This window comes from Panthera tigris, chromosome F2, assembly GCF_018350195.1.
Source record: "Panthera tigris isolate Pti1 chromosome F2, P.tigris_Pti1_mat1.1, whole genome shotgun sequence".
NCBI lineage: Eukaryota > Metazoa > Chordata > Mammalia > Carnivora > Felidae > Panthera > Panthera tigris.
In genome coordinates, this window is record NC_056676.1 from 34,481,726 (window position 1) to 34,505,386 (window position 23,661).

The 23,661-nt window shown below is 35.9% G+C and overlaps 1 protein-coding gene across 7 annotated transcripts in view; it reads right to left on the bottom strand.

Moving 5' to 3' along the window:
- CNGB3 (cyclic nucleotide gated channel subunit beta 3) overlaps window positions 1–23,661 on the bottom strand; it is a 273,696-nt gene that overhangs the window by 123,212 nt on the left and 126,823 nt on the right. For all 7 annotated transcript variants that reach the window (XM_042973520.1, XM_042973525.1, XM_042973523.1 and 4 more), the window contains one exon: window positions 21,974–22,100. In XM_042973520.1, the coding sequence (XP_042829454.1) occupies window positions 21,974–22,100 (127 nt within the window). The remainder of the gene's footprint in view (window positions 1–21,973; window positions 22,101–23,661) is intronic.

Genomic DNA, 23,661 nt, shown 5'->3' on the forward strand with positions numbered 1-23,661 from the left:
CAGAAATGGATAGATCATCTAGACACACGGTCAATAAAGAAACAAGGGCCCTGAATGATACATTGGATCAGATGGACTTGACAGATCTATTTAGAACTCTGCATCCCAAAGCAACAGAATATACTTTCTTCTCGAGTGCATATGGAACATTCTCCAAGACAGATCATATACTGGGTCACAAAACAGCCCTTCATAAGTTTACAAGAATTGAAATTATACCATGCATACTTTCAGACCACAATGCTATGAAGCTTGAAATCAACCACAGGAAAAAGTCTGGAAAACCTCCAAAAGCATGGAGGTTAAAGAACACCCTACTAACGAATGAATGGGTCAACCAGGCAATTAGAGAAGAAATTAAAAAATATATGGAAACAAACAAAAATGAAAATACAACAATCCAAACGCTTTGGGACGCAGCGAAGGCAGTCCTGAGAGGAAAATACATTGCAATCCAGGCCTATCTCAAGAAACAAGAAAAATCCCAAATACAAAATCTAACAGCACACCTAAAGGAAATAGAAGCAGAACAGCAAAGGCAGCCTAAACCCAGCAGAAGAAGAGAAATAATAAAGATCAGAGCAGAAATAAACAATATAGAATCTAAAAAAACGGTAGAGCAGATCAACGAAACCAAGAGTTGGTTTTTTGAAAAAATAAACAAAATTGACAAACCTCTAGCCAGGCTTCTCAAAAAGAAAAGGGAGATGACCCAAATAGAGAAAATCATGAATGAAAATGGAATTATTACAACCAATCCCTCAGAGATACAAATAATTATCAGGGAATACTATGAAAAATTATATGCCAACAAATTGGACAACCTGGAAGAAATGGACAAATTCCTAAACACCCACACTCTTCCAAAACTCAATCGGGAGGAAATAGAAAGCTTGAACAGACCCATACCAGTGAAGAAATTGAATCGGTTATCAAAAATCTCCCAACAAATGAGAGTCCAGGACCAGATGGCTTCCCAGGGGAGTTCTACCAGACGTTTAAAGCAGAGATAATACCTATCCTTCTCAAGCTATTCCAAAAAATAGAAAGGGAAGGAAAACTTCCAGACTCATTCTATGAAGCCAGTATTACTTTGATTCCTAAACCAGACAGAGACCCAGTAAAAAAAGAGAACTACAGCCAATATCCCTGATGAATATGGATGCAAAAATTCTCAATAAGATACTAGCAAATCGAATTCAACGGCATATAAAAAGAATTATTCACCATGATCAAGTGGGATTCATTCCTGGGATGCAGGGCTGGTTCAACATTTGCAAATCAATCAACGTGATACATCACATTAACAAAAAAAAAGAGAAGAACCATATGATCCTGTCAATCGATGCAGAAAAGGCCTTTGACAAAATCCAGCACCCTTTCTTAATAAAAACCCTTGATAAAGTCGGGATAGAAGGAACATACTTAAAGATCATAAAAGCCATTTATGAAAAGCCCACAGCTAACATCATCCTCAATGGGGAAAAACTGAGAGCTTTTTCCCTGAGATCAGGAACACGACAGGGATGCCCACTCTCACCGCTGTTGTTTAACATAGTGCTGGAAGTTCTAGCATCAGCAATCAGACAACAAAAGGAAATCAAAGGCATCAAAATTGGCAAAGATGAAGTCAAGCTTTCGCTTTTTGCAGATGACATGATATTATACATGGAAAATCCGATAGACTCCACCAAAAGTCTGCTAGAACTGATACATGAATTCAGCAAAGTTGCAGGATACAAAATCAATGTACAGAAATCAGTTGCATTCTTATACACTAATAATGAAGCAACAGAAAGACAAATAAAGAAACTGATCCCATTCACAATTGCACCAAGAAGCATAAAATACCTAGGAATAAATCTAACCAAAGATGTAAAAGATCTGTATGCTGAAAACTATAGAAAGCTTATGAAGGTAATTGAAGAAGATTTAAAGAAATGGAAAGACATTCCCTGCTCATGGATTGGAAGAATAAATATTGTCAAAATGTCAATACTACCAAAGCTATCTACACATTCAATGCAATCCCAATCAAAATTGCACCAGCATTCTTCTCGAAACTAGAACAAGCAATCCTAAAATTCATATGGAACCACAAAAGGCCCCGAATAGCCAAAGTAATTTTGAAGAAGAAGACCAAAGCAGGAGGCATCACAATCGCAGACTTTAGCCTCTACTACAAAGCTGTCATCATCAAGACAGCATGGTATTGGCACAAAAACAGACACATAGACCAATGGAATAGAATAGAAACCCCAGAACTAGACCCACAAACGTATGGCCAACTCATCTTTGACAAAGCAGGAAAGAATATCCAATGGAAAAAAGACAGTCTCTTTAACAAATGGTGCTGGGAGAACTGGACAGCAACATGCAGAAGGTTGAAACCAGACCACTTTCTCACACCATTCACAAAAATAAACTCAAAATGGATAAAGGACCTGAATGTGAGACTGGAAACCATCAAAACCTTAGAGGAGAAAGCAGGAAAAGACCTCTCTGACCTCAGCCGTAGCAATCTCTTACTTGGCACATCCCCAAAGGCAAGGGAATTAAAAGCAAAAGTGAACTACTGGGACCTTATGAAGATAAAAAGCTTCTGCACAGCAAAGGAAACAACCAACAAAACTAAAAGGCAACCAACGGAATGGGAAAAGATATTTGCAAATGACATATCGGACAAAGGGCTAGTATCCAAAATCTATAAAGAGCTCACCAAACTCCATACCCGAAAAACAAATAACCCAGTGAAGAAATGGGCAGAAAACATGAATAGACACTTCTCTAAAGAAGACATCCGGATGGCCAACAGGCACATGAAAAGATGCTCAACATCGCTCCTTAGCAGGGAAATACAAATCAAAACCACACTCAGATATCACCTCACACCAGTCAGAGTGGCCAAAATGAAGAAATCAGGAGACTAGATGCTGGAGAGGATGTGGAGAAACGGGAACCCTCTTGCACTGTTGGTGGGAATGCAAATTGGTGCAGCCGCTCTGGAAAGCAGTGTGGAGGTTCCTCAGAAAATTAAAAATAGACCTACCCTAGGACCCAGCAATAGCACTGCTAGGAATTTATCCAAGGGATACAGGAGTACTGATGCATAGGGGCACTTGTACCCCAATGTTTATAGCAGCACTCTCAACAATAGCCAAATTATGGAAAGAGCCTAAATGTCCATCAACTGATGAATGGATAAAGAAATTGTGGTTTATATACACAATAGAATACTACGTGGCAATGAGAAAAAATGAAATATGGCCTTTTGTAGCAACGTGGATGGAACTGGAGAATGTGATGCTAAGTGAAATAAGCCATACAGAGAAAGACAGATACCATATGGTTTCACTCTTATGTGGATCCTGAGAAACTTAACAGAAACCCATGGTGGAGGGGAAGGAAAAAAAAAAAAAAAGAGGTTAGAGTGGGAGAGAGCCAAAGCATAAGAGACTGTTAAAAACTGAGAACAAACTGAGGGTTGATGGGGGGTGGGAGGGAGGGTAGGGTGGTGGATGGGTATTGAGGAGGGCACCTTTTGGGATGAGCACTGGGTGTTGTATGGAAACCAATTTGACAGTAAATTTCATATATTAAAAAAATAAATAAATTAAAAAAAACATTTCTGCTAATTTGGTAATGTTTTACATACATATATATATATATATATATATATGTGTGTGTGTGTGTGTGTGTGTGTGTGTGTATTTTTTGTTTATTTAACATAGGGAAGTTTTAAATTTGGTTTAGTTGAATTATCACAGTTTCCTTTGTCATTTTCCAGCTTAGAGAGTTTTCCATATATTTAATAAAGATTAACTTGAATTTTTGAAAATTAATTTTGTTTGAAGTTGCATTTGTCTGAAATCTATTTAGCTCCTTGGTCTGATAGGAGGATCTAAACACACCTCCCTTTTCTCCAAATAGTTCACCACCTAACACAATTCTTTGAATGATCTTTCATTTTCTTGTGATTTATGATATCATTTTCATTTTCCTTTTACTATATTATTCTTTTTCTATTAATCAGATTCCAGGGTGCTTGGGTGGCTCAGTCCGTTAAGCGTCCAACTTTGGCTCAGGTCATGATCTCACGGTATGTGAGTTCAAGCCCCATGTCAGGCTCTGTGACAACAGCTCAGAGCCTGGATCCTGCTTCAGATTCTGTGTCTCCCTCTCTCTACCCCATCCCCGCTGTGCTCTTTCTCTATCAAAAATTAAAAAAAATAAAAATAAAAAAAACATCAGATTCCTATTTCAAACAAAGCTAATTAATCTGTCACATATATCCCATTATTTATAAATAACATATAATTATTAATTCATAGCTGTATTACAGGGATTCTTTCCTTTCCACTTACAGGCATGGTCAGAATGGAACACGTGTGTTGGGGCGCCTGGGTGGCTCAGTCGTTTAAGCATCCAACTTCAACTCAGGTCATAATCTCACGGTTTGTGAGTTTGAGCCCCGAGTTGGGCTATGTGCTGACAGCTCAGAGCCTGGAGCCTGTTTCAGATTCTGTGTCTCCCTCTCTCTGCCCCTCCGCCGCTCACACTCTGTCTGTCTCTCTCTCAAAAATAAATAAAACATTTAAAAAATTTTTAAAAAAGAATGAAAAATGTGTGCATTGTTTTGGTAGAGAGATGGGGATGGGCTCCGAAGGAGAAGAAAATAAGAGCTTTCTAATAGTTTATTTTTCTATAATGGGCATTAATTGAGTGTACACAACTGAATTTCTTTTCTAATAATTTCTTCTACTCCTTGGTCATTGTTTTCCTTTGATCTCTTTTTGGCTTTGCAATTATTCGTATAATGTATGCTGCTGCATTACATCTAGTGGATGGACACTAGAGGGCAGTGCAAGTGCATGTTTATGGGTGCAAAACTTGACACCGCTGAAAGGTAGTTCTAAATCAAGTTCAAGCTTTGTTGTGACTGATTGCTGCTGTGCCTCTTTTTCTTAACTTAATCCATGCTTTGGTTCAGCAGTCTACTGCACAGTAGGAGCCAGTGCTGAGGAGACTATTGCATACTGCTGGGGAGCTTGTATAACCAAGTAAGGCCTTGTTTTGGTCTTACGCTAAGAACTTGTTCATTCATTCATTCATTCACTCATATTTTTCAACAAAGAGTGAGTAGCTATGAGTGTTGAGAGTATGAGTGATTTTTACTTTCCTTTTGTGCTCTTTGCTCAAATTTTCTAACAATGGATGTGTGTAAAATATACTATAAAATACAAAAAAATGCTATAAAATATTATTTTTTGTTATTTCTAGCAGTCAAAAGCTATTGAAAATTATTAACAAATTGTGCTTATGATAGGGACAGAAGAGGAGGAAAAATCTATTAGACTGTATTTTTCTATACTGTTAGCAAGGGATGCTGAAAACTTAGCTATAAGGCATTGCTGGAGCCAGTGGAAAGTGCTGGTTGAGAAGAAAAGAAAGATGTGAATCACTGGAGACTAGGCTGCCTATGTGACAAGTTCTGCCTCATGCAGCTCCTCATCTCCAAAGCCTTGTAGCTTTTGCCACTTCCTTGCAGGCATTGCTCTGAAAGACTTTGTGGCCAGGCTTTGGAAACCACATCAAGGACTTGGAGGTTTCTCTCTAGCAGACTGATCTCTAGCTGATTTGAACCACTGTGGGAGCTGACAAAGCAAACTCCACGTCAGAAGCACTACAGCAGTGATGTGTTCCAAACTGGAACTGGGAACACAATTTTTCACAGATTAGTTCTATAGCTCTTTTTGTGCAGCTCTAGTCTTAAGTAACTTATAATCTAAATTGTATTCCATAGGCCTACCTCAGCATCTAATTGCTATATTTAATATTGTTCCAATGGAAAAATGCATTAGGAGTTTCAAACCATCAGTGACTTTCAAAACACCATCTATTTTATTTGTTAATATGGGGGAGTCATCTGTATGAGAGAATGACAGAGTGGTAGCAGGTCTCCTTCATTCAGGGGTCACTAGCAGCTCTGTAACCAGAATGTGGTGTGAGCAGCTACATTTAAGGACAGATTAGAGTTAAAAATTGTTTTTGGAATTAATTAAACTAGCCCATGTCCAAGCATTTAAAGCTATTCACAGGCAATAACCACCCCCCCCCCCCCACCTTTCAAAAAGCATCTTGGACGGAGCAAACTGCCTAAGAATTCTAATTATCTGCTGAAGCCCTTTGCCAATATTTCACTTTGAGTAGAATTCTCATATGTATTTATGTCAGTGAGTAGGCAGCTTTTCCCTTTGGCCAATTAAAACTCAAGTCTTGGGAAGTTTTTATTTTCATTGTTTAAATTTCATTCAGTCTTTGGCTATATTTATTTGCCAAAATTATACTATGGGTCAGTAAACTATTTAAAATTTTCAGATTGAATAGATTTCAGGTACAAATAAAAGTAAAAGGTGGCCCCTCCAAAGATGTTCACACTCTTATCCTTGGAACCTGTGAATATGTTATGTTAATGACAAAAAGAACTTTGTAGGTTACAGACTTTAAAATGGGGTGGTTATCCTAGTGGGGCCCATCATGTAAGCCCTTTAAAGCAGAAAACCTCTGGTCGCAAGCGGAAGAGGTGCTGCATACACAAAATAGTCCAATCCGAATCCCAAGGAAAGACTGGATATCAGGGACACACCCAATGTGAATATATGAGGACTCAGAGAAGAGTTATACCTTCAGTTTCTACGGTGTAGTCACGTATGGTTTACATATGGCACCAGAGGCTTTGGCCTCAGGTGGGCAATGAGAAGGTCAGTTGCTGGGGCTGCTAAATTTATATTTGCCCCTATGCATAGAGTTGATCCAAATGGTATGGACACAGTGAGACAGGGAATAGGAATAGTGGCTGATGCAGAACCAGATGCTGATCACAGAAACCAAGACAGACTTGCCGTTACACTTGGCTACATTTTCACCAAGTCACTGATGTAGAAGATCGTTAACTTGAGCATTTTCTTTATTGAGATCCTACACTAATAGTGAGCTAAGTTTGTTAATTTAATTGTAGTTCCTTGTAAAATTAGTTGTTAATAGAACATGAAGTTCTTTTCATGTTGCAGTTTAGACTCCTCAATGAATTTATTTTAAATTGTCTTCATAAGGCAGGGAGTGAAGTACTTTTTTAGGTCTCACGAAAACCAAATATGTGATCTAAGGAGATTAGATTGGTGATTGAGTAAAGACCCCTGTGCCTAAGGAGGCCGACTAGGCAAACAGCCCCTCTTCTCAGATTAATGTCTGAACAGGCCTATTTAAGTCTACGTGAACCATATGTTACATTTCCAGTTCCTTTCAAAACACATGTTGGTATGGTTTAAGCAAAACATTCATTACTTTAAAAAATACCTCTGATTCTAATTTTAAAAGCATGTGAGTAAATGCATTGCTCATTAGTGTGAGAAAAGCCCTGCGCGGAGTTCCAAGTAGGTAAAAGTGCAACAGCCTTGAGAGCCCTTTCATGTGGCCAACATTTGTATCTTAATTTTGGGGGGAAGCAAAACCTTTCTTCAGTTAGCTTTGCCCTGAATAGAAGGCTTACTGTGTCCCACAGTCTGGTGCTTTTGTTATGTAGACTGATGCCTACTGAAGTCTAGATTTCAACCATCGTTTTCCTTTCATTTGAGTCTTAAATCATGTCCTAGAGTCTGAGGTAAATACCTACTGCAATCACTTCCTGATTACAGTGATTTCTCCAAATCTGGTTATCGCATGAGTCATTAAAATGATTGCAACTGGAACCAACAATTGTAGAGAGGAAATCAAATGAGAAACTTCTACTTCTTACACTTATACTTGTGGAATTAAAGCATGAGGGTTCAATTTTCTTATTGGCCCCAAAGAGCTTAAAAGCACATTAAATTGTGACTTTGCTATGAGCCACTGGAAAAGACTTGGTGGTATTTTGTGATAAAAATGTGAAGTAAAACATGGAATTTAATCAAATATATTCATAGAAAAAGATGTGCAGTTGCTTAAAAGAAATTAACTTTATAATATTTTAAAATTATGAACTTAAGAATGAAGTCACAAATTTATGGGAAAAACCTTAGCTTCCCTTCAAAATTATATAATTTGGAGATTCCATTAATTCATTCAGCATTTATTTATAAATTTAGAAGTAAACATAATGAAGCCCTTCCCTCAAGTACCTTACAACCTTCTAGTAGGGAGAGATAAAAATATATACATTTTAGAAACACAAACTTTGTCAGGTGATGATAAATGCTACAAAGAAAGACAAATCAGGGTAAGGGAGATGGAGAGTGACAGACACTACTACTATTTTCTATAGAGTGGCTTGGGGTGACTCCTCTAGTAAAATGATACTCAAGTAGAGACACTGAAAAGAGTGAGGAGGAAGTTATGTAGATAACTGAGGGAAGATTGCTTCTAGTGTGGCTGGGTCACAGTGAGAGGGTAAAATGGTGGCAGCTAGGGTCAGAGAAGCAGAGGCAGAGTGGGGGCAGATACTGTTGAGCCCTGTGGGCCATTATGGGAACTTCGGCTTTTACTCAACATGGGATGGGAAATCATTAGAGGATCTGGTAGAAAGGGATAATTTACATTTCATCATGATCACCTGGACTACTGTGTTGAATATTAACCATAGAGGGGCAAAGAATGGAAGCTGGGTGAATTACTAGGAAGATGTTGTAATAGCTGAGAAATGATGGACTAGGGTAATAGCAGTGGAGGTGCTGAGATGTGATACAATTCTGATTATATCCCAAAGGAATAGCTAATACAATTTGTTACTGGATTGGCTATACTGTATGAGAGAAAGAACAGGTGAATTTTTGGTCTGAGCAAATGGAAGAATGAAGATGTCTTATACTTAGATGATGAAGCCTTCATGAGGAACACGTTCGGAGGAGGTGAAAGAAATTAAGAGTGGATTTTGGATGTGTACATTTTGACATGTCTAAATAGACACCAACATGGAGATATTAAGTAAACAACTGGTAATTCAAACTGGGCTTCTGTAGGGAGAATTTGGGAGTCATTAGGGTGTCAATATTGCTTAAAGCCATTGGACCAGATAAAATCACATACGAAGAGGACACAGGTAGAACAGAGTAGGGGCTTGAAGAGTGGGGTTGCGCTCTTCAAAGTTTACAGGTTGAGAGATGAGAAAAGAAGCCAGTGAAGTAGGGCATCAGTCAGAGTAGTGGTATCTGAGAAGCCAAATGAATAAGTGTTTCAAGGAGGGAGTGAGGGATTAACTGTGAATTACTGCTGATGGTTGGAAAAAAGTAGAACTAACAACTGGCCATTGGCAGTTGGCAGTGTAAATGTCATTGTTGACTTTGGTAAGGGTGGACAAAACCAATAACAACTTTTATAGAAGTAGATAAAAGCTATTGGAATGAAGGAATCAAATTCTGATTACAGGTTCAGGAGAACATGAGAGGGCAGGAAGTACAAAAAAATTGAATAGGGATAACTGAGGTTTGCTGTAAAGGAGAGAAGAGAAATAGAACAATAGCTGTCCACTCATGTGTAGCTAAGGGAAGCATTTTTATTGCTATTGTTTAAATGTGATAAATGCTACAACATGTTCATATGCTTGTAGAAAAATCCATCAGGAAGAGAAAAAATTAGATGTTGCAGAAGAGAAAGAAAGTAATTGTCAGAGAAATGTCAGTGAGTAGAGGACAAGGGGATGAGTACAAAGTGGAGGAGTTGGCCTTAGATACAAATATGTTCAGCTCATCTGTTGTGATAAGAGTAAAGGCTGATTAAATGGCTACAGATACAAAAACTGACACGTGTTATACTTGGTGGTGGAAGGATATGGAATTTCTCTTCTGATTGCTCTTGTTTTGGCAACTTATCCCCTTGCTGCTTTTTCCTATCAAACATAGTAGGCCCTCTATTGTCTGCCAATATCTTACAATAACAAGGACTTGGCTGTGCTCAAACAACCCTGTTTCTGTGAGCTGGATGCCCAAATAAAGGCACTGGTGAACAGTTGCATATGAACAACTACAATGAAATGAATCATTAGGCTGGGTAGAACCAATTTACCTAGCTGACTGCTGGCACACAAACTAGTTGCTAGACTATTATTTGCCTCAGCAGAATTAGAGTGAACATTTATTGCTATAGAATTATTAGACATTTAAGTTCTCAGTTGCATGTTTTACTACATTTTATAACAAACTGTCCAGGTACTATGGGGTGCTAGAAGAAGATAACAATAAATAAAAACATCACTTTCCATATAAAGGAAAAACTTCTTTTTCCCCAAGCATTTCATGTCTAGTAAAGAGAGACCTATTTGAAAAGATTCCTATATTTAAAATGAGGACAATATTCAATGCCAAAACTATACTCATAAAAGTTCTATCAGAATTAAAAAGTACGTATGTATTTTACTTTGTGATTCCCCTTTTAGAAGTCTACTTGGAGTAGAGTAAAACACACAATGTTTTATTCAGAAAGTGCTTATATTTGACTGCATAGAGTAGGTGCCAGACCCTGAGCTAAACATTTGAGATAAAATTTTGAGATAAAATTGTCCCTCTGGCAATTGCCTCACTCTAGCAAATGAATAATACCCCATTACCTTTGTTTGCAGACTTGGGGAAACATTGAAGTCTCTTCCTTGCTCAGAGAGGGAGGAGAGAATATGGGAGTGTCTGATAAGCTTCCCCACCCTACAAGCTAGCTTACTTTTAGGTTGCTTATGGGGTTGCTTCTCTTTACTTAGCTGCAGAGCATTTTTGCTGCTTCTTGAAAATCTATGTGCTGCAAATCAATGTGCCAGTTTTGCCATTTACCATGCTTGAAATGGTCTTTCACTAGGTGAAAATCTCTTTTCTTTCTCAAATGACTTAACATTTTTGCCTGCTGCTATCTATCACCTGGTAGGGAGGTGTCCTCCCCCACCCCCCAGTCTCTACTTCTTTCCCTTGTTTTGTTCTTGTCTCCTGCTAATGCCAGTCCCAGGCAGACCAGTCACTTTCTTCTTCCCAAGGAGATAAAGATTTTAAGAAACATAGTGAATCTTCCATCTATCCTCTCATGACAGGGAGCTTCCATTTTACCTATTTTAAGCAGACCTTCCAATCTCCATCAGTCAATTAACAATGAATGTTTTTCCTGTAGGGTATACCTCTAATTCTATAATGGAATTGTATTTTTTGACAATGAACTTGTTTAGAACCTATCTATTATTTCAAGGCAGAGATGGTAAACTGATGACCTATCGCTGTATTTTTATGGCTTGTAATTTACAAGATTTTCAATTTATTTTGGCAATATTCAAAATATGGACTTACAGAATTTGGGGTTTTCCTGGAAAAAAATCAGATGATACTGGCATCATTGGATCCACTTTTCCATACAGCAACTCTCCGACTGGCTCTTTGCAGTAAGAAAGGAACTCAAGTTTCTTCCTTAGGTGTACTCAAGTTCACCTCACTAGCCTCTTCTGTCCTCTCTTCTCATTAGGCTTGTTCTGTTGTTCCCATATCCCCAGTATACTTTATTCATGGGTCTTGCCTGCTTCCTAGTAATCAGAAATTTTCCATTTGCAAATTTTCAAATTTTTCAGTCCACCAATCATCTTATCATTCCCTTCATTTTGCTAGGTAAACATGAAGACCTATTTTTTAAAACTAATTTTTTAAAATGTTTATTCCTTTTGAGAGACAGAGAGAGAGAGAGAGAGAGAGAGAGAGAGAGAGAGAGAGAGAGAGAGCAGGACAGGGACAGAGAGAGGGAGAGGGAGAGAGAGAATTCCAAGCAGGCTGTGCACTGTTAGCACAGAAACGTACATGGGGCTCAATCCCTCGAACCAAGAGATCATGACGTGAGCTGAATTCAGGAGTCTGACGCTCAACTGACTGAACCACCCAGGTGCCCCAGAAGACCCATTTTTAAAAAGTCAGACTTAGGTGTCATAAAACAATATAAAAGTGTCTAATTTCCTTCTTTCTATGCTAAGAGAAACAAAGTAGATACAAGTTTTATCTGCTCAGTTTTTTTATGGCAACAGGCAACTGATTCATTGCCTCTCCATAATCAATAGTGAAACGATTTAAAATGGGACAACAAACTGTCTGTAGCCTTGTTCCTCTCTCAAGGCTACATACTATGCATAATCACAAAATTTTTGTCTTTTGTCTGCTGACTCATGTCTAATCACCTACTAGTAAATTACTCTTGTTGTTTCTGATACTAGCCTATTTTATCTTTCTATACATTTCATTCCTGGCAGCATTATTAATGACTTTAGAGTAGAAAGCTCCGATAGAAGCTCTAGCAAGTAATTTGCCATCAAATATACACTTATATGTATATGGATAATATATTCATAATATACGAATATTATTTATAATATATGCTTATATATTCACTACTGATAGTTACTTTTATTTTTGAGGGAAAGCTGGACCTTCATATTGCACTGTATTGAGAATCAGGATCATTGTTTTACTCCTGGGATTAAATTATATATTGGTTTACTCTGTTATTAATTAAGTACATTGTGCTTCTGGTATTAAATTTTGAAAAGAAGAAAATGAAATTGTGGTAGTGACGTATCACAAAGATATCAAGTTGATTGAGTCATTAACAATTTTGAAGTATCTTAATGTAAAACAAAATTTAAATGCCGGCCATCAGCCCTAAAATAAAATGATTAATTCTCCAAGAAAGTAGCAATGAGAATTTTCATATTTGGGTATTTTGATTTTTTCTTTTGTTTATGATTTTTTATTTAAAAAAAATTTTTTTTTAACATTTATTTATTTTTGAGACAGAGAGAGACAGAGCATGAACGGGGGAGGGTCAGAGAGAGAGGGAGACACAGAATCCAAAACAGGCTCCAGGCTCTGAGCAGTCAGCACAGAGCCCGACGCAGGGCTCGAACTCACATACCGTGAGATCGTGACCTGAGCCGAAGTCGGACGCTTAACTGACTGAACCACCCAGGCGCCCCTGTTTATGATTTTTTAAATGCAGTTTTTAATATGGTAAAATGATTAAGCACTTCTCCTATTGTTTTTGAATTTTTAATCTTAGAACTTAATGTATGTTTCCACAGTATACAGAAATTTGTAACTTTTTTGCCTAGTACTTGTATAGTTTAATTATTTCATATTTAAATCTCTGATTTATTGGGTATTTATCCTCATGTAGAACATGAGGAACAGATCCAATGTTAGTTTTTTCTTTTTTTTCTGTAAGGCTATCCAGTTACTCTAATACCCCTTGTTTAAATCTACAGTTTTTGTATTGATTTTAGATGCTGACTTTATCATACACTACATTTTTATATGCAGTTAGAGCTATTTCTATATATTCTATTATATTCTATTCTATTGGTTTATATATTCATGTGGCGATACCACACTTTTTTCTTTAATTGCAGAGATTTCAAATAGGTTTTAGTATCTGGTAGGACTACCATCACCTCTACTATTATTTTTTGGGGTTTTACTGGCCATTTTTGCTTATTCTTCCAAGCAAACTTTATAATCAAATTTTAGAGTTAAAAAAAAAAAGAAAAAGGGAAAAAAAACCCAAAACAGAAAAGCAAAACAAAAATACCTGACGGATTATTATTCTATAAATTTGATATGCAGTATTTTCATCCTTGTTCCTGAGTATTTTCTTATTTTATTGTTGACTTATTTGTTGACCCAAAGGTCACTTGACAGTGTATTTTAAATCTTAATTATGTGAAATATTTCTCCAAATTTTAGGTTTTTTAGAAAAATTAACTTCTAATTTTATTGCATAGTGGTTGCATATACTTAATATGACATAAAATCCTTAAAATTTGTTGACACCTACTTTATAGTCTAGTGAAATGTTTCTCCATCCTGGATGTACATAAGAATCACCTGAGGAGGTTTTCAGACATACTAATGCCTGGGATGCACTCCAGACCAATGAAATAAGAATTACTGAGGGTAGAATACAAACATTTGTATTTTTAAAGAGCTCCTGGGAGTTTTGACAGTGTTCTTTGGCACAGTATATCATGGGTTTTTATAATGTTCTACATAAGCTTGAAGCAACTGTATATTCTTCAGTTACTGAAGAAATACCATTAGTGAAGAATGGATATAAGGGTTCTCCAAGTGTTCTTTATTTTATTTTATTTTATTTTATTTTATTTTATTCTATTTTGTTTTATTTTATTTTTTTAAATGTTTATTTTTGAGAGAGAGAGAGAGAGAGAAAGAGAGAGACAGAGAATTGGGTAGGGGGAGAGACAGAGGGAGACACAGAAACTGAAGCAGGCTCCAGGCTCTGAGCTGTCAGCACAGAGCCTGATGTGGGGCTCAAACCCACAAACCATGGATCATGACCTGAGCTGAAGTCAGATGCTCAACCGACTGAGTCACCCAGGCGCCCCTCCAAATGTTTAGATTTATTTTGTTAATTGTGTTGTTCAAAGATAGTATATCTTTAATGACTTTTAAAATATTTGCTTTATTAATAAACAGAAGTATTTTCAAATCATTCTCTTTAGGAGTATGGAATTACCAATTTCATTTTGTAATTGGCAGAATTGCTTATATGCTTTCTCTCTCTGTCATCTACTATCTTGTGGTACTAAAACCATTAAGTTTAGCAGATGGAGATTAAATACTTTGCTTTAATTAATTTGGTGTTTTTCAAAGATATTTTAACATGTACATTTAAAATTTTTTTTAATGTTTATTTATTTTTGAGAGAGAGAGAATGCAAGCTGGGGAGGGGCAGAAAGAGAGAGTGAGACAGAGGATCTGAAGCAAGTTCTGTGCTGTCAGTGCAGAGCCTGATGCAGAATTTGAACTCATGAACCGTGAGATCACGACCTGATCCAAAGTCAGATGCTTAACCAACTGAGCCATCCAGGCACCCCTAACATGTATGTTTAATTAAGAAGTTCTAAAATTAATCAAACTCTTAATTCTTTTGTATGCCAATCACTTTGCTATAGAGAGGATAGTTAATTCTATCTCAAATTTTTATCCCCACTTTGGACATTATTGTTATTATTTTATGGTGTCAATGTAATTATTATTATTATCATTTTTCTATTTATCCACATGCTTGCATTTTCTTTGTTCACTTCTTGAAGTTTCTTTGCTCACTTCTCTGTATGCTGGATTGTCTATTTGTGATCAAGAGCCTTTCTGTTCCTTTTTATAGTCTCCCATGTTATTATAGTGGCCAAAAGCCTGAAAACTTTCTTTTTGAGAATATCTTGCCAGGAGGGTTCTGATGTAGATTCCACCAATGAAAGACATTTGTAGGAGAATTGGAAGTTGAAAGGAAGGCACAATTCAGTTTTCACCTGGCAGAAAACCACAGCATACTTCTTCAGAAGCAGCAGCTGCTGCTCCGTGAACACTCTTCAGACTCCATATTCTATTACCAGGCTCCAGTTTTGGAGTTAAGGGATAGATGTGGCTTTGGCAGCTATTTTCTGAACTCACCTAATTTCTGGGTTGCAATCTCTATCCCTGAACTTTGCTCTCTCACCCATTACTTATAACAATTTTTATACTACCATATTCCTTGTATTTAATTACTTTCTTTTTGAAATATTTAGAACAAATCATTTTTCCTGACTGATACTTGACTGTTCCAATTTAAGTCTTTCATTCTCAGATCATTTTTATTTCTCTGCAGTATGTATTAAGATTTGTCTAAACTCCCTTCATTTTTGTTGGACTGCAAATGTCTATATTTTGCCCTTAGTTTTGAATAGTTTGCCAGGTATAGAATTCTAGGTTGACTATTACTTTTAGAATCTTGATAAAGCAATTCTACTATCTACTGGTTTCCATTGTTACTGTTAGTCTCATATTGGTTCATTTCTCTTATATTAGGTAGTCTGTATTTTCTTTCCAGATAATTTAAAGATCTTTGGGTTTTATTTTGTCCTTTGCACTTTTAAATTTTATTAGAATATATTTAGGATTAATTCATTTTGTATTCATTTGGCTTACTGAATTTGAGCATTACTGTTTTTCATCAATTATATTCTCTTCTTGAATACTGATTCTCCACCATTCTATTTAATATCTCCTTCTAGAATTCTGATTATATGCATTTTGTGCTTTTCATACTCTCCTCCCAGCATCTGAATCTCATATTTTTCCCATTATTTTTTCTCCATGGTAGAATTCTGGGTGGTTTCTTAAGATCTGTCATTCACTTTACTGACTCTTCAACTTTATCTAATCTTCTGTCTAGCTCACTGACTTCCTAATTTTAGGGATTATAGTTTTCTTTTTTAAAAATGTTTATTCTTGGAGACAGCACAAGAATGGAGGAGGGGCAGAGATAGAGGGAAACACAGAATATGAAGCAGACTCCAAGCTCTAAGCTGTCAGCACAGAGCACAACGTGGGGCTCAAACTCATGAATGCGTGATCATGACCTAAGCCGAAGTTGGATGCTTAATTGACCAAGCCTCCCAGGAGCCCCAGGGATTATATTTTTCATTTCTAGATGTTCTAATTAGTTAAACTGCAAAAATGCCTTGTCTTTTCTGACAATTTCTTGTTCCCTTGCCTTATTTTAAATCTTTTCTTTCTTTTCTTTACATATACTTAATATACTTATTTGATGTTCTGTTTTTGATAATTTTACCATTGAGAGTCTGATGCTGTAGTTTATTGTTTCCTCATGTGTTTAGTAATTTTTTTTAGTTTATTTATTTTTATTGGGAGGGGCAGAGAGAGAGGGAGAGAGAGAATCCCAAGCAGGCTCCACACTGTCAGTGCAGAGCCCGACATGGGGCTCAATCTTACTAACCACAAAATCATGACCTGAGCTAAAATCAAGAGTCAGAGGCTTACTTGACTGAGCCACCCAGGTGCTCCAGTGTTTAGTAATTTTTGATTGTGAGTTCATGTTTATTAGAACTTTATCTATGGGGATACTTTGAGACATGGTTTTAAAAGACTGTTTCCTTCCAAATTTTGTTGTTTTTGGCAGATGTCTGAGTTTTCAAACTTAACCATTTTAAATATTTTATTTTAGCCTCATTCTTTTTTTCTAGGATACAGATGTCATAGGAATTCTGGTTCCAGATCTCTTTGAATAATGCTTATGATAAGAATTCTTTTTCTTTCCTTCCCTTCCTTTCTCTTCCTTTCCTTCCTGTGTGTCCTCATCCCTCCCTCCCCTCCTCTCCTCTTCTTTTCTCTTTCCTTCCCTTTCCCCCATTTCAAATTTCTTTCTTTTTTTTTTCCACTGAGGGCCAGACAGAGACAAGTATTATTTTGACTATTTCTCTCTGGAAGACAGTTTACTTTCCAGTGAGTTACCCTTCAGAATCCTAGTTTTATGGAGGAGTCCCCAACCTGTCCTAATATGCAGTTTAACCCCAGGTTTTTTTCTCATTGATGACACATTTTAACTCAAATCTAGGCCATAAAGTTTGGAATAAATTCTCAGAGTAAACACCAATTCATGACACTTTCTAACAACAGATTTTATTTTCCACCAGCTCAGGCATGCATTCAAATGTAGGTTTCATATTTTATCTAGTATTTTAATTACATTCTCCTCAAATAATTTTCTATAAACCTTTAGTCTGCCATATTATTAGAAATAGCACTTAGCAGTCATTATTAAAAATTATGCCATTATTAAAAACAGATGCCAATTTGTTGTTAAAGTGTTTGCAATGCCTGATTATAAAGATATCGCTTACCACAGAGGAAAATTTAAATTTGGGGCTAAAAGTAATAGTGCACAATTTTCTTACGCATTACATAAAATTGGTAAATATGTAACTGATTTCCATTTTTTTTACAAGCTTTTAAATCATTCAAGTATAAATTGTATTTTATTTTGGAAAACTTGATAGCTGAGATTCCTTTTCTATTTCAACTATAAAATCACATATGGATTTTTAAGCATCTTTACTGCAGTGACTCTTGCTTTTTCTAGCTACAAGACAATAAACGGCAGTGTTTATGAGTGCTGATAAGATTCTGAATTCTATTCTGTTCTCATTGTTCCTGCTGTGAAATGATTGCCTATTTTAAAACCACCCAAATAGAGACTGATTGCTATTATGAACAAAGAAGACTATTCATAGAAATAACCTTCTTTCTTGGCATTATGGGTAGTGATGGTGATGGAAAGTCATATACTATACTGTAAAAGTCAGTCTTGCAGTGCACCCCAGTCACGGGCACTGAACGTTTCACTCACTTGCTTGTTCATCATTTAACCACTTAACCTATCAACCATTCAACTCTGTCTCCTTTTCCAGACATAGCTATTTGATGTATCCAGGCAAAACACATCTTCTTTTGCTTGCTATTCATTAGTGTCCATCAAAATATAGTTTTTTATATTAAAAAATAAGAGTGTGCTGAGATGGAATGCCAGAAACAGGCCGTTTTCCTTGGTAATGGACAAATGGCATCAATGGGACTTTCCAGGGGTGAACTCCATGTCTTTCAGAAGCTAAATGATTCATCTGACAAGATAATGAATTGGTTGCTTTTTTCAGGGAAGATTTGCAAAGAATTTCTTTTCCCTGGTTAGACAATTTAGAAAATGTTGTGAAAGGATATAAAAAGAAAGAATAAAGAAAGAAAGCTAGTTTAATACAAATGGATTCCAGTCAGAACTGTGGACATGTAATACTTGGATATCTTGAAAAATATCTCCTTCTGGGCTGACATGTATTTGTGATAAATATTATTACTGTGGCTATAAAATTAGTTTTAGGCTTTATTTAGAATCTTATTGAAGGCTGGATGAAAAAAATCACAGACGTGATTTTTATTTTAGGAATTTACATCATAATAATAATATAAATTTTACTCACCTTTTTGTGTTTATATACATAGGTAAATAGACATAATATCCAAATTTAGCTTAAACATATATCTATACTGTTTTATCCTTACAAAACAATATTTGAGACCTTTGTCATACGGAAACATTACAAAGGCTCTATGTTAAAGAGTTCAGGGCCGGGTTGGGTGATGTCTTTCTTAGTTCAGGCTACTGTAACAAAGTACTATGGACTGGGTGGTATATAAACAACAGAAACTTATTTCTTGCAGATCTAAAGAGTGGAAGTCCAAGAACAGCTTGCTAGAATAGTTGGGTTCTGGTTAGAAGTTTCTTCCAGTTTGCAGGCTGGGACATAACTTCTTGCCCTCAGACTCAAACTGAAACACTGGTTCTTCCTGGGTCTTAAGTCTGCCAGCTTTTGGACTGGGACTACACCAGTAGTTCTGGTTCTTAAGCCTTCATACTTAGACTGGAACTACACCATTGTCTCTCCTGGTCCTCTAGCTTGCTGACTGAAGATATTGGGACTACTCAGCCTCCATAATCATGTGATCCAATTCCTTATATCTGTTAAATAATATATATACAGACTATACAGTGTATAGTGTATATATATATATATATATATGTATATATATAGTGTATATATACAGACTATATAGTGTATATAGGTACTATATCTATAGTTAGTTAGTTAGTTCTCTTGTTATCCAGCTCTGTGTATCTTCTGAGTGTGACAGAAATTAAGAGTGTAACCAATAATATCAAACTGCACTTCACACACAGAGACAGGGAAATCCATAACATGCATTCTCCTTAATATTTATTGATCAGCCTAGACACACAATCCCTATTCAATCCAGGACCTAAACCAGAAGGTAATGAAACACACTTAGAGTAAAAAATATGCTTTTAAACTTTATTTATTAATAATATAACTTTTTGCAAATTCAAAAAATTGAGGTGGGAATCAGTCACTCACAAGCATGTATTGCCTTCAATCAATCAAATCTTTAGTGTTTTTCTAGGAGAAAAAACTTTTTAAAACCTGGCATTGCTCAAGGTTAAAGTTGTTGATTTTTAATAACTGCAATACCAAAATGATCTTTACTCAAAGTACTGTAAAATAACACTTCCAATTTGAAGTTATTTTAACATTGATATTTCCTAATGATGTATAAAAGCTCTGCTAGTTAGGATTCTAGATATGGTACCATTGATGCCTATGAAATTAAAACAGGAAGGCTTTGGTAAGTTGTACATAGTACTGGAACATTAGGATTCCTGTAATATTAGTCAAAAGTGACACCAGAACTTCTAGTGACCTTTAAAGTTATTCCTTCAGTGAGGGTGGTTTTCAGTCAATCCTGAGGAAAAGTGTGACTGGACATCTAACAATAAAAAGTAAGAGTTTTAAGCTAACTTGGATTTACTCAGTTTGTCAATAATTTTCAAGCTACTTTGCTGCCTAAATTGCAGAAGGAATAATAAATTATTCCAGAGAATAATAAATTCACAAGTACAAGAGACTGAAATAGGAACAATGTGGCTGGAGTAGAGGGATAGGAAAGTAGGGGAAGAGATGAACCAGGCATGGTCTTAGAGGTCATGTCAAGGAGTTTTATGTTTTTGAGATATGCTGATTGACCCAATTTATGGGTAACTGAAAGTTTTCCATTTTCATATCTCAGAAGAGTAAAAGTACAATACTGGCAATGGATTTGGGTTAAAAGGAATATATCCCTAAAAACATTAGTTATGGCTTCTACTTCAGTCCTTTGAAAACCTACCTATCACCACTGGTTATTACAAAAAACTAAATATACTAAAAGAAACAGTAGAAGGAGACATTGGTTCAGAGGTTAAGCTGTTGATTAAAGTAAGTGTATTGGTGAGAGGGAGGAACAAGTTCCACTCAAGAATTTGAGTCCTGTGCAGTCTAATCTTGGCTGAGCTGACCCTATTACTATAGGCAAACTAATTAACCTCCTTGTGCCTTGGCAGCTTATCTGTAGAGTGAAGATAACAATGACCCACTAAAAGACTGCAAATCATTCTGTAAACACCAACGTTATAAAAATAATATAAATAATTACCTCAATTATAAGATTTTAGTCTTTACCCAGAGTTTAAACATCTCTCTGCCTAAATAATATGCCAGGTTTAATTTTTGTCATACAGTGTGTGTGTGTGTGTGTGTGTGTGTGCGCACGTGGTAGAGTGAACTTGTGTTTAATCTCATCTACAGCGAAATTTGTATTTATTGAAAATGCACTTTCTCTTTCTGATGCCTATTGTTCAGTCTGCAACACACTGGGTCCTAGATTATCACTGTAACTCCTATTGGCAGCACAAGGTTTAACACAGTGGAAGAGCTGCCGAGACAGAGGTAGGGAAGGGGGAGCTGGGGGCAGGAATAGATACTCCTAATTTCTTTTTAAATGACAACTCTTCTTGCCTGTTAAATAAGAAGAGTATGCTTTATTGTTTCATAAGCCTATTGCAGTTATATTAACTATAATTAAGCAATTCAAATTGGATCAGCAGGCACATAATAGCATGCCAAGAAGTGGCAAAATGAAGGGGCTCCTAGTTGTGTTTTATTGTGGATTCACTGATTCACATTGAAATTGTCATCTCTTTTGGGATATTTCCAATAATTCTGTAGGAAGTATTTATAAAATTGTATTCCTTCAGTGGCATAAAGATTACCTGTTTCTGTAATTATTCTTGGTTATCATGCCACACTTTCTTTAGCTGATAAACAGAAATAATAATCAAACAATAAAATATTTACAAAATGAAATAGTTATTTCTTTGGGAACTCAAAGAAGAATCGTACAATCTCTTCAATTCCTTCTTTTTAAAATTCATGCCTAGTAAATATGTAGGCTGTTTCCATGATGATATTAATGACTCAGTCATGTGACTGCAATGTTTTTGTTGGTGTGATTTGGCCTATAGCCACATGGTTGCCTAGGAATCCTCTGGTTAGTGGCCAGGACTAGCTAGTAAGGGACAATGAACTAGACAGAAACAATCTTTTAGTTTTAACCAGTTCCCCTGTGTTATGTGACTATTGTTGCCCTGGCCTTTGCTCAGCTAAAGTGGGGAACAGATGTTTGAATTTTCAGTGAGGGCTGAGCAATATCTCTAACAGGTATTATGTATTTTATTGACTTCTTACCTGACTAGACCTTCTTTCCCAGTTTCCATTTCCTTCTGCTCTGGCATCGTTCCCTTTGATTCTGTTGGATTTTGATGGTCAGGGGTTGTGGTCAGATCTTTGAGTGAATTTTTCTCAGAGATTTTATCTATGGAAAGGAAACAACATATAGACAGAAGAATATATGCCACTGTTGATAAATTATATTGGACAGTGTAAGTTACAGGGATGTTTTTTTCTCCAAAACAGTCTTAGGAACGCCTCCCCTAGGATTCCTGCTAAACAAAGTAGGATCTTATGCAGGAGAAGTTAACTTGTAGACACGTTCAGGCTGATGAAAAGTATATTTAAGTTGTATTATGAAACAAAAAGTTCATAGTATATTACTTTTTGAAACTAGCAAAGCTGAGATTAGTAAGGAGTAATCCATTCAAAAGGTATTTCGGTTCTGCTAAAGTATTATTCATAATTTGTGGCTGAAATTGAAGCCTCATAAAATTCAGAAAAATAAAATAGACAGAAGTGATGTCACTGACATTATTTCAGAATTTTGCATTCTAACTTTTTTTAATTAAATAAAATCTTTGTTTTTGGTTTGATCATCTTTAGTTATGATATCTTTTTCTGAATAAGCAGTGTAAACTAATATGTATTAGCTTCATTTTCAGTCCAAAAATTAAAATTTTCCCTTCAAGCTTATAAAAACAATTTCCAATTAATATAGTTTAAATTGTAGTGTACCAAGAGAATAATCAATTCATTGATAAATATGTGGATTATAGAGAAAATTTAAGTAAATTGCTTAATGTAAAAAGAAAATATAGAAGGAGCAAAGAAATAGAATGAACACAACTTAATGGTTATTCATTGTCCACAGTTTCTAACTTATTTTTAAATGGGTGTACTGTGCTTAGAAAATTGGAATCAATGCCCAAATGATAACTCTTATTTTTTTGTAATAAATTATAATTGAAAAAACTTAAGCCAATCCAGTATTGAAAATCTGAATTCACAAAAATGATAAATCATGGGGCGATCATTTACTTTCACAAAAGCTCTTATCATACAAGCCCTTTAATATGAAAATTCCTGTGATCTGCCTAAAATCTGCCAATATATGAAATTTTTCAGGAACATGTTTTCGGAATAAAGGCAATCATAAAATTGACTCAGTACTTAGAGTTTTGAAAGGTTTATGACTAAGAAAGCTTAAACCCCTGGATTTCCCCAAACAGATTTCTTCATTATGTATCTCCTACCTACATTTATTTTGGAATTCTAGTAATTTTGGCTAGAAGATGGAAACCACAGCATAATGTTTAAATGAAAACCCTCTGAATTCCTGACTTTACTTAGGATACAAAGGATTGTTACTATAATCATGTCCTTGGAGTCTCTGTCTAAAGACTATATTCCAGATGAAATGTTTCCACGTGTATGGAATCTTACTGAGAGTGCAGGATAGGGTCCTTTTTATACAAGCACATGTGGTACACTAGTGAGCTTATCAGTATTGAACAGATTTCAGAGTTAAAAAAATTTGCACTCTCAATATGTCATTTTGTACTAAGAGGCTTTTGGTAGAAATAAGAGAGAAAGATCTATTTTCCCTATGTATTTGGGTCAAGCCATATTTTCCCATTTCTCTTTGTCCAACCAAAAAATAAATCATTTTTCAGATCTCTAACATTATGCTACATATTTCTGCC